This window comes from Homarus americanus, unplaced genomic scaffold, assembly GCF_018991925.1.
Source record: "Homarus americanus isolate GMGI-L3 unplaced genomic scaffold, GMGI_Hamer_2.0 scaffold39675, whole genome shotgun sequence".
NCBI lineage: Eukaryota > Metazoa > Arthropoda > Malacostraca > Decapoda > Nephropidae > Homarus > Homarus americanus.
In genome coordinates, this window is record NW_024736071.1 from 15,351,273 (window position 1) to 15,367,059 (window position 15,787).

Consider the following 15,787-nt stretch of genomic DNA (forward strand, 5'->3'; position numbering starts at 1 on the left):
GGTAGAGCTTACTTGGAATACGGCAGCCATGGTCGTCGTGCCAGGAATTAATTACCAGGGTCGTCATCACACGCAACACCCTTCCCTTCTTCCGTTTAGAATAGTAGTCCATGGAACCGCGGCCAAAGGAACAGTGGTCCATGGAATAGTGATCCTTGGAATAGCGGTAGAGCTTACTTGGAATACGGCAGCCATGGTCGTCGTGCCAGGAATTAATTACCAGGGTCGTCATCACACGCAACACCCTTCCCTTCTTCCCCCATCTCCTCCTCCATCCCTTCCCCTTCTCTCGTCTTCCATCCCTTCCCCTTCTCTCGTCTCCCATCCCTTCCCCTTCTCTCGTCTCCCATCCCTTCCCCTTCTCTCCTCTTCTTCCACCCCTTCCTCCTTCCCCTTCATGTCTCTGTGTGTCACCCTAGAGGGAAGACTTTAATCAACATCTCACAATTATTATATTTGGTCTGACTAAAACAACGCCAACAGTAGTAACATCATTGTCATCATCATCATCATTAACATCATCGTCATCATCATCGTTAACGTCATCATCATCATTAATAGCATTAGTAAATAAAAAGAGATAGGAAGGAACAGCGGCAAAAGATCAACGAGAGAGAGAGAGAGAGAGAGAGAGAGAGAGAGAGAGAGAGAGAGAGAGAGAGAGAGAGAGAGAGAGGCCAGCCCTGTGCATCCATTATCAAACGTATCAAAGGAGAATATCGATCAGCAGCCATACTTGACCTCTGACCTTTTTTTTTTGGGGGTGGGGGCAATTAAGTTTCGTACACGGGGTCACGTTAGCTTCACGGGGTCCATTTAACCTTAAAGGGTCACTCTTGTCTTATGGGGTCCAGTTGGCCTTATCGGTAACAGAGGAAAACAAAAATCAATTATATGCTTCGTATCCTCAGCTGGTCATTAGCTGGTGCCCGACTTAAAATATTTTCGTCTTGTAGCTTCTTTTGGGAGGAGGAGGAGGAGGAGGAGGAGGAGGTGGTGGGTGGAAGAGGAGGAGGTGGTGGGTGGAAGAGGAGGAAAAATAACAAAGACAAAGGGTGCAGGAGACGAGGGTGTAGGATGGGAAGGAAAAAAAGAGTAGTGGAAATAATAAAGGGTGAGAGGGGAGAGGAAGAGAAAAATAATGAAAGGGGGAATAAGGAGGAGGAGGAGGATATAAATAGTAAAACAAGAGGGAAAAAAAAGATAAAAAAGAGACTACTTAGCGAAAGAAGAGTAAAGGAGAGATGATAGAAAGGGGGTAGGGAGTAGAGAGAAAGAGGAAAAAAAAGAGAGATTATATAAGGGGAAAGGGAATAGAACATGAGAGAGAAAAAGAAAGGAAGAGAAAAAGGTGAAACGGAGATTCCTGTCGCTTATTGCACAAATAACAGTACAGGCCAGCACTCTACAGGGTACACACACACCAACATTCAATTCTATCTCTCAATCTCTCTCTCTTTCTCTCAGACTGATACCCTTGTCCGGTCTTTGTTGTCACAGATACTGGCTGCCCCCCCTATAACGATCTCACAAAGAGGAGGAAGAGGAGGAAGAGGAGGAAGGAGAGAAAGAGGAACAGTATCCGGCACCCCTTCCTCCTGCACTCTCTCTCTCTCTCTCTCTCTCTCTCTCTCACCATTATACGCCTCTCCTTCTCTTATACGCTCCCTCCCTTTCTTCATACACCTCTCCTCCTCCTCATTCGCTCTCCCTTCCCCCTTCTCATTCGCCCCCTTCCCCCATTCATACACCACCTCCTCTTTCGCTCTCTCCTCATCCTCATTTCCCCCTACCCTCTCTCATTCATCCGTCGCCACTCCTCATTTACCCTCTTCCCTCTTAATTCGCATCTCCTCCTCTCATCTCATTCGCCTGCTCTTCTTCTTCTTCTTCCTCCTCCTCCTCATTCTATTCCCGGAACAAAACACACCTCCTTAAATCACCTAATTCACCAGACACTCATCATAAATCATTAATGGTTCCCTTAGGGTCATCACAGTGTCACTTCCTCAAACCTGGTGAACCAAACTCCAAACTTTCCTAAACTAATTTGCATATAACACCACACATCTTCTGAGGCAATTAACACATGTACAGGTGTCATGGCATACAGATAGTAGTATTTTGATAGTGGGAGTATGTTTGTTGTGTATGTGTGTATTGTGTGTGTATTATAAGATTTTTTTTTTTACGGGTGTTTAAGAAGATATAAAGGAGGTATTTACATAAATTCATATACTGCATTCTAGGTACAGTAAATAGCGGCGTTATTAAGCACAAAACTACACACATACGCTGTCTCGTTACCAAGTCATGGACGATCACATTAACTGTGGGTTATCATTATTAGCTCGGATTGTTTCCACGAACTGACGTGTTCTCTAATACTGTCATTTTGCAGAACTGAGGAATTGAATTGTTCTGAAAACGAACTCCGTGTGTGTCAGTGTGCTGACGTATTACCAAAAATAAGCGCGTTAACTTTTAAATTATACATGAAGGTTAATATATTTTGTGCTCTTTCAATGATATAATTCTCGTGTTCCACAAATAGGACAATGGGGGTTAATTTCTATATATTTTTCGTGATATAGTTTTAGCGTAGAGAAATCAATTTACAAGAAACCTAATTGGTCCAGAGGTGTGACGTCATCCGAGGCACTGCTGGCCATAATAACGAGGTTTACAATGACACAGCGTAAAAATTTGTTTGGTTATAATCACGGGTTAAACTTTTGTTCTAACAACTTGATGTGATGTGTATAACTTTCTCTGACAATTCAACAATAGAACTAAATTATGATGTATAAATATTAATCTAAACAACAGTAGTGTATTAACCTTATACAATTAGTTTATATAATGACTTGGTAATGACTGAGACCCCCCCCCATCCCTATCACCTTCCTTCACCCCCATCCCTATCACCTTTCTTCACCCCTATCACCTCCCCCTTAGCCCAACCCCTATTTGGTCACACTACCAACACGTCAATCTGGTAGCTGCTAAAAACATTACAGAAAAAAAAGTTCTTAAGCAAAGGGAATGAGTTTCTATGATTTACCTATTCAATAATTTAATGTTTTTTTTATTGCGCTCATCTTAAGTAACCGGAGATTGAAATGATAAATATATGATCCATTAAAAAACAAAAGGTACTGGCAGTCTCCTTTCTTCCTCCCTCATGTGAAGTTATCAAAAAGTTAAATCTCACGCGTTTTCTGTGAGATCTTAATTACCTCCAATTAAACTTCCCAAAAGTAGTTGTGTATTTAAATAATTTTCTTCAAAATAAAAAAATAAGTCATGCATATAGCGCAATTTTAATCCAATGAACGTAACTCACAACGTAATCTATTTCTCTTGTTGTATTTTACGATAAGATGAACCTCGTGTATTTGTGAACATCTCCTGTGAGGATATAACACAGGCGCCTCACTTAATATAATGAAATAACTTGACACAATGGCAGCCGTCGAACACACAATGGTTCCCGTTCAAAGAAGTTATTCAATTTCAAGAAGCTACGAACACACTTTTGGACCTGTTATATCGACTTTAACCCTCCCCCCCCCAAAAAAAAACCAACCTGACAATACCCACTGTATATAATCTTATTAATTGTAAAAGAAAATCTGAATACTCATTTGCTCATTAATAAACAGTGATCGTTTAAAAATGCTTGAAAACGCGATTTGACAACAAAATATAACAAAAGAAAGAAGGGAAACAGGGAGGGAAGGGAAACAGGGAGGGAAGGGAAACAGGGAGGGAAGGGATGAACGAAGGAAAGAAGGGAAAAGGTAGGGAAGAAGGGCAGACGAGAGGGGAAGGAAGGACAAAAAACGGGTTTGGAAGGGAGCAAGGACAAACGAGAAGGGAAGGCAGGAAGGGAGGACAGACGATAGGGGAAGGAAGGAAGGGAGGACAAAAGACAAGGGAATGAAGGAAGGGCAGAAGACAAGGGAAGGAAGGAAAGACAGAAGGCAGGGGAATGAAGGAAAGAAAGAAGGAAAAGAAGAGAAAGAAGTCAGTCAACTCGTAACAACAAGAAGAGATCAACAACACAGTAATATCCACCGTTAGAGTCTGCACAGTACACACACACACAGCTTCCCCATGTTGGAGTCTGCACAGTACACACACACACAGCTTCCCCATGTTGGAGTCTGCACAGTACACACAATGCAGCCCCATGTTGGAGTCTGCACAGTACACACACACAGCAGCCCCATGTTGGAGTCTGCACAGTACACGCACACAGCAGCCCCATGTTGGAGTCTGCACAGTACACACACACACACCTTCCCCATGTTGGAGTGACGACTATTTGCCAGTATTACCGGAGCTTCACCTTTAACATGAACTGTGGGGACGACGATGGCATGCAATTTGGTCACTTGTTTGTACATGTTGCTTGCTGTGTCAAACTTACGTGCTCAATGTTGTGATATTACCGGCAGGATATTTTTCTAAAACTGATGCCAATATAAATGTTTTACTGTATTTACAAATCGGACAGCATTTTTGTAGTGGGTGTTCTGTAGAGTTAATGAAGTGTAGATTTTCTGTATTTTTGTTCATTTTCTGGTATTATGTATATCGACTTGTAGTACTAGTGAGGTGGTAGGTATCATAGAGCTATTGTATTTGAATTAGTTTTAGAGCATTATTAAGTTAGAGTTCTATCGAGGCAACAGATGTATGGAATTTGTATTTCATTAAGTTCACAGCATAATATATACTGTATTTTAACATAACAGCATTATAAACTGAGTATATTATGAAGCTTACAACATTATAAACTTGGCATTGCAATAAGTAGACACCGTAAAGAGTACTATAATGATCATTGTTTATTAAAATAAGAGCATTATGAACGGAGTATATTAAGACATAAACAGCATTATAAATTTATTATTTTCTCCATTTAACAGCACCATATAGCAACGAGGTTAGAGCATTATATAAATTAGTGTATTATTAAACAGGTCACAATATTTTTTAAACTAATAATTCACCCAACACACACTCTCTCTCTCTCTCTCTCTCTCTCTCTCTCTCTCTCTCTCTCTCTACAACATCACTGTCTCCTGTTATTCCTTAGCTCCTTTTCGGTCTTTGGGTCTCTCGTTCTGTCTATATCTCTCATTTTCTGTCTCTATACCCCTTATTCTGTCTCTTCCTATCTCTCCCTCCCTTCTCCACTCTCTCTCTTTTCTTTGTCTCTCTTTCTCTTTCTTTGTCTGTCTCTCTTTGTGTGTCTATCTCACGCTCTTTGTTTTTTCTTTGTCTCTCTCTTTATCTGTCTGTCATTATCTCTGTCTCTCTCTCTTTCTTTATCTCTTCCTCTCTTTCTTGGTCTGTCTCTTTTATTGTCTCTCTGTATCTCTCCATCATCCACTATCGCCCCTCCCCCCAACATAACAGGAGTCGTAAATAGAGACTGAGAGATAAGAGACTAACTCACCATGGCGAGAAATATTTCCCCTCATTTCTCACCACGTTTGATGTCTCATTTTCTAGTTATTTCCCATTTATTTTTAGTCTATTTGCTATTATAAGCTCCCTGATATTTCCCATTATATTTTCCTGCAAATTCCCATTAATTTTTCCTGCCAATTCCCATTATTTTTTCCTGCAATTTCCCATTAAAATCTTCCTGCTAGTTCCCATAACCTTTCCTCCCATAATGCCTTAAACTTTCTCCAATTTCCCCTTCAATATCCTATCTCCTATTACTCTCCTATTTACTCCCATTACACACTTTAATACACATCAACACTACACTCATAATATATATATATATGTCATATTTTTCACTTCTAATAAAACAAAATAAAGTGGATTATATTTTTCTTTCAGTAATATACATGTATTAATGTATTAGTATTTGCTGTATATTTCTCAACAATGAAACTAAGGAAATATATGTATTGCTTCACTTACTATTACATGTCAGTATTTAAATCCGTCGCCGAGAAAAAAATATATCTTGTGGAAAAAGTATAGATTTGTCATGTATGGATAATATATTTAATTTAGTCTTGTTCGTAATTATTTTCTTAAATTTATTATTTTACTAACAAAATATTCTTTAAGGTTTTGTATTTATTTAATTTATATTTTTTGCACTAAATAAATTCTTTGTAAAACCTCACAAAAATATTTAACACCATTTTGATTAATTATTAATAAACGTAATATATACAGATGCTATAAAAATCTTTCTGAATATAAGTAATAACAACAGAATTTACGTCAATAATAATAAAAACAACATTAATAATATTAATAATAAATACTACTACTACTACTACTACTACTACTACTACTACTACTACTACTACTAATAATAATAATAATAATAATAATAATAATAATAATAGGCAAGAATCACACACAAACTCTCAAAACACACACAACCTCTTAAAACACCCAACCAATCATACACAAGCTCTTAAAACATACACAGCCAATCACACACAAGCTTTCAAAATACACAGCCAATCACACACAAGCTCTCAGGCAGCAAACTAGTTCCCAAGAAAACTCTTCACAGTTTGAGGAGTTTTTGTCTCGAGGGAATTCATCTGTCAATATTTCAAGTTCTCTCTCACTGAGTCACTCTGTGTGTGTGTGTGTGTGTGTGTGTGTGTGTGTGTGTGCGAGACTACGTGTGTGTACATTCATTAACATCCTCTATCTGAACAAGACCACAAAATGTACTCATGCATGTTTTAACAAAAGATATGTACAGAGCAGTGTACACGTGTCTTACCTGTTTGTACATGAACACCGCGCCACCGTGCTCGTGTAGGCGGGAAGAGGAGAATGAACGAACTAGTTTTTCCCTGGGGCTAATTGTTCCTGACAAACCCAGGTGTGTGTGTGTGTGTGTGTATAATGTCACTCCACTTGTGTACGTGAGGGAGGGAGGGACGTGAGGGAGGACTAGAGAAAATTGTTTCCGTGAGGCCAAATGTCGATGACACACCCAGAGAGAAGGGAAGTGTGGTGGTGGTGGATTGCAGTGGTGTTGGTGGAAGTGTGGCGTTGGTGGAAGTGTGGTAGTGGTGAAAATGTGGTGGTGGTGGAATGTAGTAGTGGCGGGAGTGTGGTGGTGGTGGAATGTGGTGGTGGTAGTGGAGTGTGATCGTGGTGGAATGTGGTGGTGGTGGTGGAATGTGGCGGTGGTGGTGGAATGTGGTAGTGGTGGAAGCATGTAAACTTTGTGATAAACCTTTAAAGCATACACCTAAACATTATAGTATTGAATGCGAACTGTCAAAGGCTTCAGGCCAGCTGGCTTTTTGTATCATGAACTCTGTAACGACTACATAGATTCAGGAGTGCTTGAGGACATTCTTGCAGTCTATCCTAAATTTTCTCGTCCACACTGATTAGTCCTCAAATAGAATAAAACGCTTATGAATATAAACTGTTCTATTACCCTCTTGTGTATGAACCTTTGTCCTACGTGGCAGTGAACAGTGATAGCACCCTTAGCGTCAAGATCTGACTGACCTACTTAGATTAGGCAAATTATACCTCAATCTTCTCAGTAAGGTAAGAGGTTGAGTGTGGTGGAGTGTGGTGTTGGTAGTGGTGGTGGTGTGGTGTTGGTAGTGGTGGTGGTGTGGTGTTGGTAGTGGTGGAGTGTGGTGTTGGTAGTGGTGGAGTGTGGTGTTGGTAGTGGTGGAGTGTGGTGTTGGTAGTGGTGGTGGAGTGTGGTGGTGGTAGTGGTGGGGTGCGGTGTTGGTGGTGGAGGGTGGCGTTGGTAGTCGTAGAGTGTGGTGGTGTTGGTAGTGGTGGAGTGATGGTGGAGTAAAGCGGTGTTGGTGTTGATCATGATAAGGGAGTGTCGTACTACTGGTGATGGAATATAGTGGTTAAAATCCCTAACCTTTTCCCTTACTGTTAGAAGGTGAACCAACTCCACTCCCCCTACCACACCCACCACCCTCTACTCCTCAAACCCCCTACCCCTCCTGATCATCACAACAAGACTTCCTCTCCATAATTCGTGTTGACCCCGTGTCCAGAGAGCCAACACGAGGCTCAACAACTAGCTTCTACACTGATACACCCACCCACCCACGCTGGCTACTGTACACCTGTTGTCAATATTTTCTGATGCTTATCGTTTACTCTGTTGGAGATTTTATTTCTTCTTCCTCTCCTGTTCCACTTTATTTCCTCTCTCTTGTCATTATCTAGTTTTCCTGTTTTTATTTTTAATCATCCTTACATCATCCTTCCAAGAATGAGTTGATAATAATGATAATGATAATAATAATAATAATAATAATAATAATAATAATAATAATAATAATAATAATAATAATAATAATAATAATAATAATAATAATAATAATAATAATAATAATAATAATAATAATAATAATAATAATAATAATAATAATAATAATAATAATAATAATAATAATAATAATAATAACTACTACAGGAAGCAAGAGCAGCCGAAAATTCAATGATATATTTCCCAGTAAAAAAACAAGACAAAAAAACATACCAAAAATATTTACCGACACTCTGGAGAAATTGCCAGCAGATAACATCAATTTATTATTATTATATATTTTTTTATTTACAGGACAACAATACCAGTGAGACATATTTTTTTCCCAGTGATGCTGTGGTTGTCAGTCCCAAACATGTCTCGTGGTGAAACTGCGGCGCGAAATTTTTATAAATAATTACCTGCGTTGAAGATCCTAGGTGTAGAAATTTTTTTTTCGTGTTTTAGAGGGAACACAATTAATTTGGGATTAGTTGTGTTGTAAAGGAAATTAATTAGCTTCTAGTTTGTCGTTGTTTTAGGAAAAATTAATATGTCGGGGTTTTTCGGAGTGGAGAATAATATCTGTCTACGGTAACATACAGTTATACACCCACAGCTAATTGTGTGTGTGTGTGTGTGTGTGTGTGTGTGTGTGTGTGTGTGTAAATTAAATAGCCCTAACTCTGGAACTATCGAAGCTATAATCGTCAGAAGTGAACTTAATCTGCATATTCCCTTTAATAGCATTCTCCAACAATACAATATTTTATAAGTCGTTCACAGGACACCAAAAAGTTTTATTACCGAACACCACCAAAATGTATAAGGAACCGACACCAAAACATTCAATGCCCCGACACCAAAACGTTTAATGACCGAACACTAAAACACCCCGTAAATGACCCAAACAGACCCCCCCCCCCCCGCAAGACAGGACAACACTCACCTTGCCGCATTGTTTACATTTGCCCTTCTGACTCCGCCTGTGCACCCAGTGGTGGTGGGTGGCGGTCTGCTCGCGGTATTGTCGCGGGCCCACGTCTCGGAAGGTTGGCTTACACGGGAACTTGACCCGCTCCACCAGGGCAGCGATGCATCCGGTGTGGGCGATGATCTTACACGCTGAGCATTTCATCCGCGCCCCCGATTTCTGTAGAGTGAAAGTGAAGATGTTAATAATGATTTAAATGAAAGTAATTGAATAAACTTAATGGTCGTGGTGAATAATAATGATTATAATAATAATAATAATAATAATAATAAAACACATGAACACTAACATTAAAACATACTAAATGACGTCATCATTACATTAACTGTACATGATGAACACAATAACAGTAAATATTTATTAGCTACGACTACGACAGGACCAATACAAACAACCAATGATAACAAGTAAAAAACAATTAAAAACATCATTTACCGATTACCATACATATTAAACCTCCACGTGTACAAAACGAACCAGTCTAATTCCCTTTTAAACAACATAAGGTTGACTCAACACGCACAACCTTCCCGAGTTCCAACACCCTCCACCCTTCTTACTCTGGCAAGGACCTGAGGACACACAGCCGCCATCTATATCAAACGGGATTAATCCACAGCCAGACTAGTAACATCAATGTCTCGTGTGTGTGATGGAGCGAGTACGGTGTATAACTGGTCATTAATATATATATATATATATATATATATATATATATATATATATATATATATATATATATATATATATATATATATATATATATATATATATATATACTGTATATACAGTATTACCAAATTGCTGTACGTACCAATATATACCCCTGAACCTGTGCGCCCTTCATTCACATCACCTGAATAGGTTATTTGCCCGCAGGTGAATATTGAATACCTGCCCAATTTCAATTTGGTGTATCCCTCCACCGGGAGAGCTGACGAAGGCTGTAGCGCTGCATACGTGGTGGTCACGCTGTCGTAGTCATGACGAGCAATTGATTCCTGTGTGTGTGTGCGTGTGTGTGTGTGTGTCAGAAAGTATGAACCAAATTTACTTCACTGTTATTTGGACTCGTAAAATAAATCGCACAATCTATGAGATAAATGTAACCCATTACTAAAAAAAAAAATACATCGAAAAACAATAACATTATATTCACAGCCATTGTCTTAAGTATTGTTGCCTTGGTCGACTCTCTCACTTGGACTTCCTTCCTTATGGCCACATATTATCATTGTGTAACATGTGTTAGAAATTACCTCATATGGAGAAGACCCCCCCCCCCCTCCAGTAGGTGCTACACGGGTCAAGTCTTCCCTGACTGGTAGGCAAGGGCAGAAGGTGACTTCCTAATCTCCCAGGTGGCCGTGATATAGAGTGTGTGTTAATTAACTGCCTAGTGTAAATCTCAGGTAAGATGGTAATTAATGCGTAGGTGTGCAGGGAGATAAGGGGGAAGGTGACGTAAATAGGACTGGGTCACGCAGGTGGTGGTGGGTGACGCAGGTGAGGGTGGGTGACGCAGGTGGGGGTGGGTGACGCAGGTGGGGGTGGGTGACGCAGGTGGGGGTGGGTGACGCAGGTGGGGGTGGGTGACGCAGGTGGGGCTGGGTGACGGAGGTGGTTGCAATACGTGAAGATCGGAGCCTACCACGCTCAATACACCCACGCCTACCACGCCCACTACACCCACGCCTGCCACGCCCATGCTACACGGAGTCAGTCAGTGTTGCTAGAAATAATGATCAAAGTCTACCACGCCCGACGCCAGCTATTCCCTCGTAACCTGGATCTATTGTACTGTATTCAAATGTTGCCACGCCAGCAGGAAACCACGGCAGGGCCTTTGATCCCCCAACGACCGCTACACTGGCTTCTGCAAATTGAAAGCTGTCGAAAGGGGGAATCTAACCATTTGAAGACGACGATTTAATCCTTTGAGTTAAGTAATTTAATTACTTAAGAACGATGATAATCTCTTGAATATGATGACTTATCCCCTTGAGTATGATGAATTAATCCCTTGAGAACTATGATTTAACCACTCGGGTAATACGACTCAATCCCTCAGGTATGATGACTTAATCCTCCGAGTACGATAACTTAACCCTTCAAGTAAGATAACTCTGTGTACGATCAACTCTTTGAATACAATATCTAAACACCTTGGGTATGGTATCTTAACCCTTTGAATAAGATATCCAATTTCCTTTAATAAGATGACACTGCGCTGGAAAGAATCAAGGGGTTACGAGTGTACAAAGGAAAGTAATTGCATTTGGGATAATTTCCACCATTTTTACTGTTAACGGGAGAACTGAAGACAGTCTGTTTCTTCTCATTGTTTGTGGTTGGAAAGTCAGGGTGTGGACGGTTGTGTTTGTGTGGCGTCTGTACAGTGATAGGTGTTTGTGTGTGTGTGTGAGAGAGAGAGAGAGAGAGAGAGAGAGAGAGAGAGAGAGAGAGAGAGAGAGAGAGAGAGAGAGAGACGAGGTAACTGTAACGGGTGCAGTGCAAACAGAGATCCTTACTAGCCGCCGCAGGAGCCATAACTGGAACTTGTTACGAACTTGTGTCAACACGTTGGTGCGTGTGAGGCGACAAGGAGGAACAAGCAGTTATTTGTTTACCTCCCAGGAAAACGACAACAAACCCGACCCCCCCCCACCCACCACGACCCCACTCAATTCGCACGACTCAACCCATCTGCTGTTGCCTGGATGGACGCGGCTGATATTGGATTTTCAGCAATATAATATTAAACGAACAAAAAACAAAGAATAACAACAGTGTGTCGACTACAGATGCCCAAATTGAATAGTTGTCCAGGACAGGAAACAGACAGGTGTATTGTGGAGGCGTGTGTAAACTGGGATTAACCATGTGAGTTACGGGTCTACTGTAGAAACGAAAGGGGGGACTCATAGGCCATAGACCTATAGTTGTGATAATAATGCGAAAGACAGACAGACAAGAAAATGGGTAGACAAAATGACAAATAGGTAGACAGAGAGATTTGCAAACTAATACAGAAAAATAGAAACAGACAAACCAACAAACTGGTAAACAAAAAGATAAACGGACATACAGAAAAGACATACAAACAGACAGACAGACACAGACAGAAAGACATACAGGTAAACAGACAGACAGATGGACAAACATATAAACAAAACACCAAAGACAGACACAAAATTAAACACAAACAAAAAGGGAGACAGACAGACAGACAGACAGACAGACAGACAGACAGACAGACAGACAGACAGACAGACAGACAGACAGACAGACAGAGAGAGAGAGAGACAGACAATCAAACATATTTTTAGAGTTGTGGTCCGCGTTCCCTCCACGGGGGAAAGAAAGTAAAGGTCACGTCTCAAAAAGGGGAAAAAAAAATACATCAGACCACCTTGAAAAGACGTGAATGTGGTGACGTCAATCCAAAATGGCACCAGAAGCTCACGGTTTCTCCATTCTGAGTTTTAGGGAAGGGAAGGTAGGGAAGGTAGGGAAGGGGAGGGAGGGAAGGTAGGGAAGGGGAGGGAGGGAAGGTAAGGGAGGGCAAGGGAAGGCAAGATTGAGAATAGATACCACGAAAGTGAGAGAAAGGAAGGCAGGGGATGTGATGGAATGGGATGGAAGAAATGAGGAGGAAGGAAGGGTGGATGGATTGAAGGAGATGTGAGGGGGGCATTGATGAAGGGAGACGGAAGGGATCAATATTGCATATATAAGTATCCAAAAACTATCGTCCGCAGAAGATAGATGGACCTTCTTTCAACAACGTATTAAGTAAAAGGATATACTATATACTGTCTATTAATGTTTCCCTTAATACTTCATCAAACAGAATCCAAACAATCTTATGCATAACTAACCTAACCTAACCTAACCTAACCTCACTTAACCTCACTTAAAATCCTAACTTACCCCAACCCAACCTAGATTGCCCCTAACCCAATCCAAACTTATCTAACTCAACCAAACCAAAGCAAAGCAAAGCAAACCTAACCTAAACAAACACAACCGAACCTAACCTAACCCAACCTTCCCTAAACCAATCCAAATTTATGTAACCCAACCCAACCCTAACCAAGACAACCCTAACCCAACGTCCTAACCTAAGCTAACTTTACCGCAAACTTATTTTAATATTTTACAAGGTTCGCATTAAAGGTGACCCAGTCTGTCGCCTCACAACACCAGGGTTCAGGAGACGTGACCCGAGGCACTAATAACAGGAGACATTCACTACTATACTGAGGTCATCTCGAGTCTTGGTGATGGTACAGGGTCATCCACCGACCTACCTTGGATTAAAGTTGATTGCTATGTTAATTTAAACCTTATTAAATCAAACTTAACTTGAATTTATCCGAGTGAAAGTTAATCTAATCTAGTCATATCATACCTAACCTAACCTCTTCCTAGTGAAATCAAACCCAAACTAACGTAATCTAACCTAACCTAACCTAACCTAACCTAACCTAATTGAAACCTAATCAAATCAAAGGTTAACAGGAATTACGGACGGATAGAGGGATGTATTGCACGAATGTATTAAATAGACACACGAGTTAAAAACGGACCTAAGGACACGGATAAGATTTAAGGACACAGGTACACGATAACAAGAACACGGACAAGACATAAGGACACAGGTACACGATAACAAGAACACGGACAAGACATAAGGACACAGGTACATGAAAACAAGAACACGGACAAGACATAAGGACACAGGTACATGAAAACAAGAACACGGACACAGGTACATGAAAACAAGAACACGGACAAGACATACGATTACAAAAAACGGACAAGAACATGGACACACAGCATCCTGAGCCGCAGTGACTCCTGACCTCGACAAGGGTCAATAACCGCCGCAGTGTGAGTTATGACTGCCAACTTTCTCTCTCAGTCTCTCTCCTCTTCCTCTCCTTTCCTCTTCCCCTCCATTCCTCTTCCCCTCCTCTCTTCTTCCCCTCCTCTCTTCTTCCCCTCCTCTCCTCTTCCCCTCCTTTCTTCTTCCCCTCCTCTCTTCTTCCCCTTCTCTCCTCTTCCCCTCCTTCCCTCTTCCCCTCCTCGCCTCTTCCCCTCCTCGCCTCTTCCCCTCCTCGCCTCTTCCCTTCCTTTCCTCTTCCCCCTCTCCTCTTCCCCCCCTCTCCTCTTCCCCTCCTTTCCTCTTCTCTCTCTTTCTCTCTCCTCTTTCAATATTCATATCTAACTACCAATCTTTTCCTTAATTTATCGCACCAACTCAATTTTGATAGGTTATCTTTGAAATAGGCCAGGCTATCTGAGGTGAGGTTAAGTTAGGACTAGATTTATTAGAGTTTGCCCTGAGACCAGCTGTAAATACATCAATTGGGATAACTGAAAGACTCTCCCCTAACGCTACCTGAGGGGGGGGGGAGGTAGGTTAGTGTGAGGGTGGTTAATCTTCAGGTGAAATAAGTTTGTGTACGGGTGGGGAGGGGTGGGCGATGGCTTATCTTCAAGTGATCCCAATTCAATATTATGCTATGTAGGGAAATCGATGGTAGACTAAAACTCTTATATTATACTATGACTAGAATTTAATCTAAGCGTCACTACCATAAAAAAAAATATATATATATACTAGTTTATCTTTCACATCTTCCTAAGTCATCCCTTTACTGAGAAACACACTGAAAATGGAAAGCAGCCATTAAACAGAAAACGGACACAAAACAAAATATAAGTTTTCTGTATTAAACACCAGGATAAACTATAATATTTTCGACTTAACTCAGACTAAAGCATCCAATACCATTCTTTTTCTTGACTTTTATTTATGTTATCGTTTTTCACAGTGTCAAGTGAAGAAATTACCAAGAGAAATGGAAAGGAAACCCGAAATACACAGGTAAACTAGAGTAATGGAAGCAGGAGAGTGAAACGGTAGGGAGTGACAACAAAAAGTTAAGAGTAAAGGGGGAGATAGATGGTACGTGAAATTGGCCTAAAACAGACTGATGGCTAGAACAATTGATTTAGAGAGAGAGAGAGAGAGAGAGAGAGAGAGAGAGAGAGAGAGAGAGAGAGAGAGAGAGAGAGAGAGAGAGAGTGGAGACCCGAATTACCAATAAGTGGTAATAAAGTTAGCAGGCTCGATGATGATGATGATGATGATGGAGACTGAAATAGCTTATTGGAGACACAGACAGATGAACACACACACACACCCACAGACTAACTAATCACCGGAGCTTCCGCCTTCAACAGTTCTAAAAATAGACGGAAAAATGTTACCGTGAGTGAGGCTGCCTTCTACAGGATACTCCAGTGCCACACACACACACACACACACACACACACACACACACACACACACACAGACACACACACAGACACACACACACACACACACACACACACACACACACACACACACACACACACACACACACACACACACACACACACACACACACACACACAGACACAACACACACACACAC

The 15,787-nt window shown here is 41.0% G+C and overlaps 1 protein-coding gene across 10 annotated transcripts in view; it reads right to left on the reverse strand.

Moving 5' to 3' along the window:
• The window catches only part of LOC121871815 (eye-specific diacylglycerol kinase-like), a 160,998-nt gene that overhangs the window by 102,509 nt on the left and 42,702 nt on the right, over positions 1-15,787 (reverse strand). For all 10 annotated transcript variants that reach the window (XR_006089954.1, XR_006089953.1, XR_006089952.1 and 7 more), the window contains exon 3: positions 9,252-9,455. Coding sequence is in view for 2 of the 10 variants with exons in the window: in XM_042374317.1 (XP_042230251.1) it covers positions 9,252-9,455 (204 nt within the window). In the remaining 8 variants the exon portion in view is untranslated. The remainder of the gene's footprint in view (positions 1-9,251; positions 9,456-15,787) is intronic.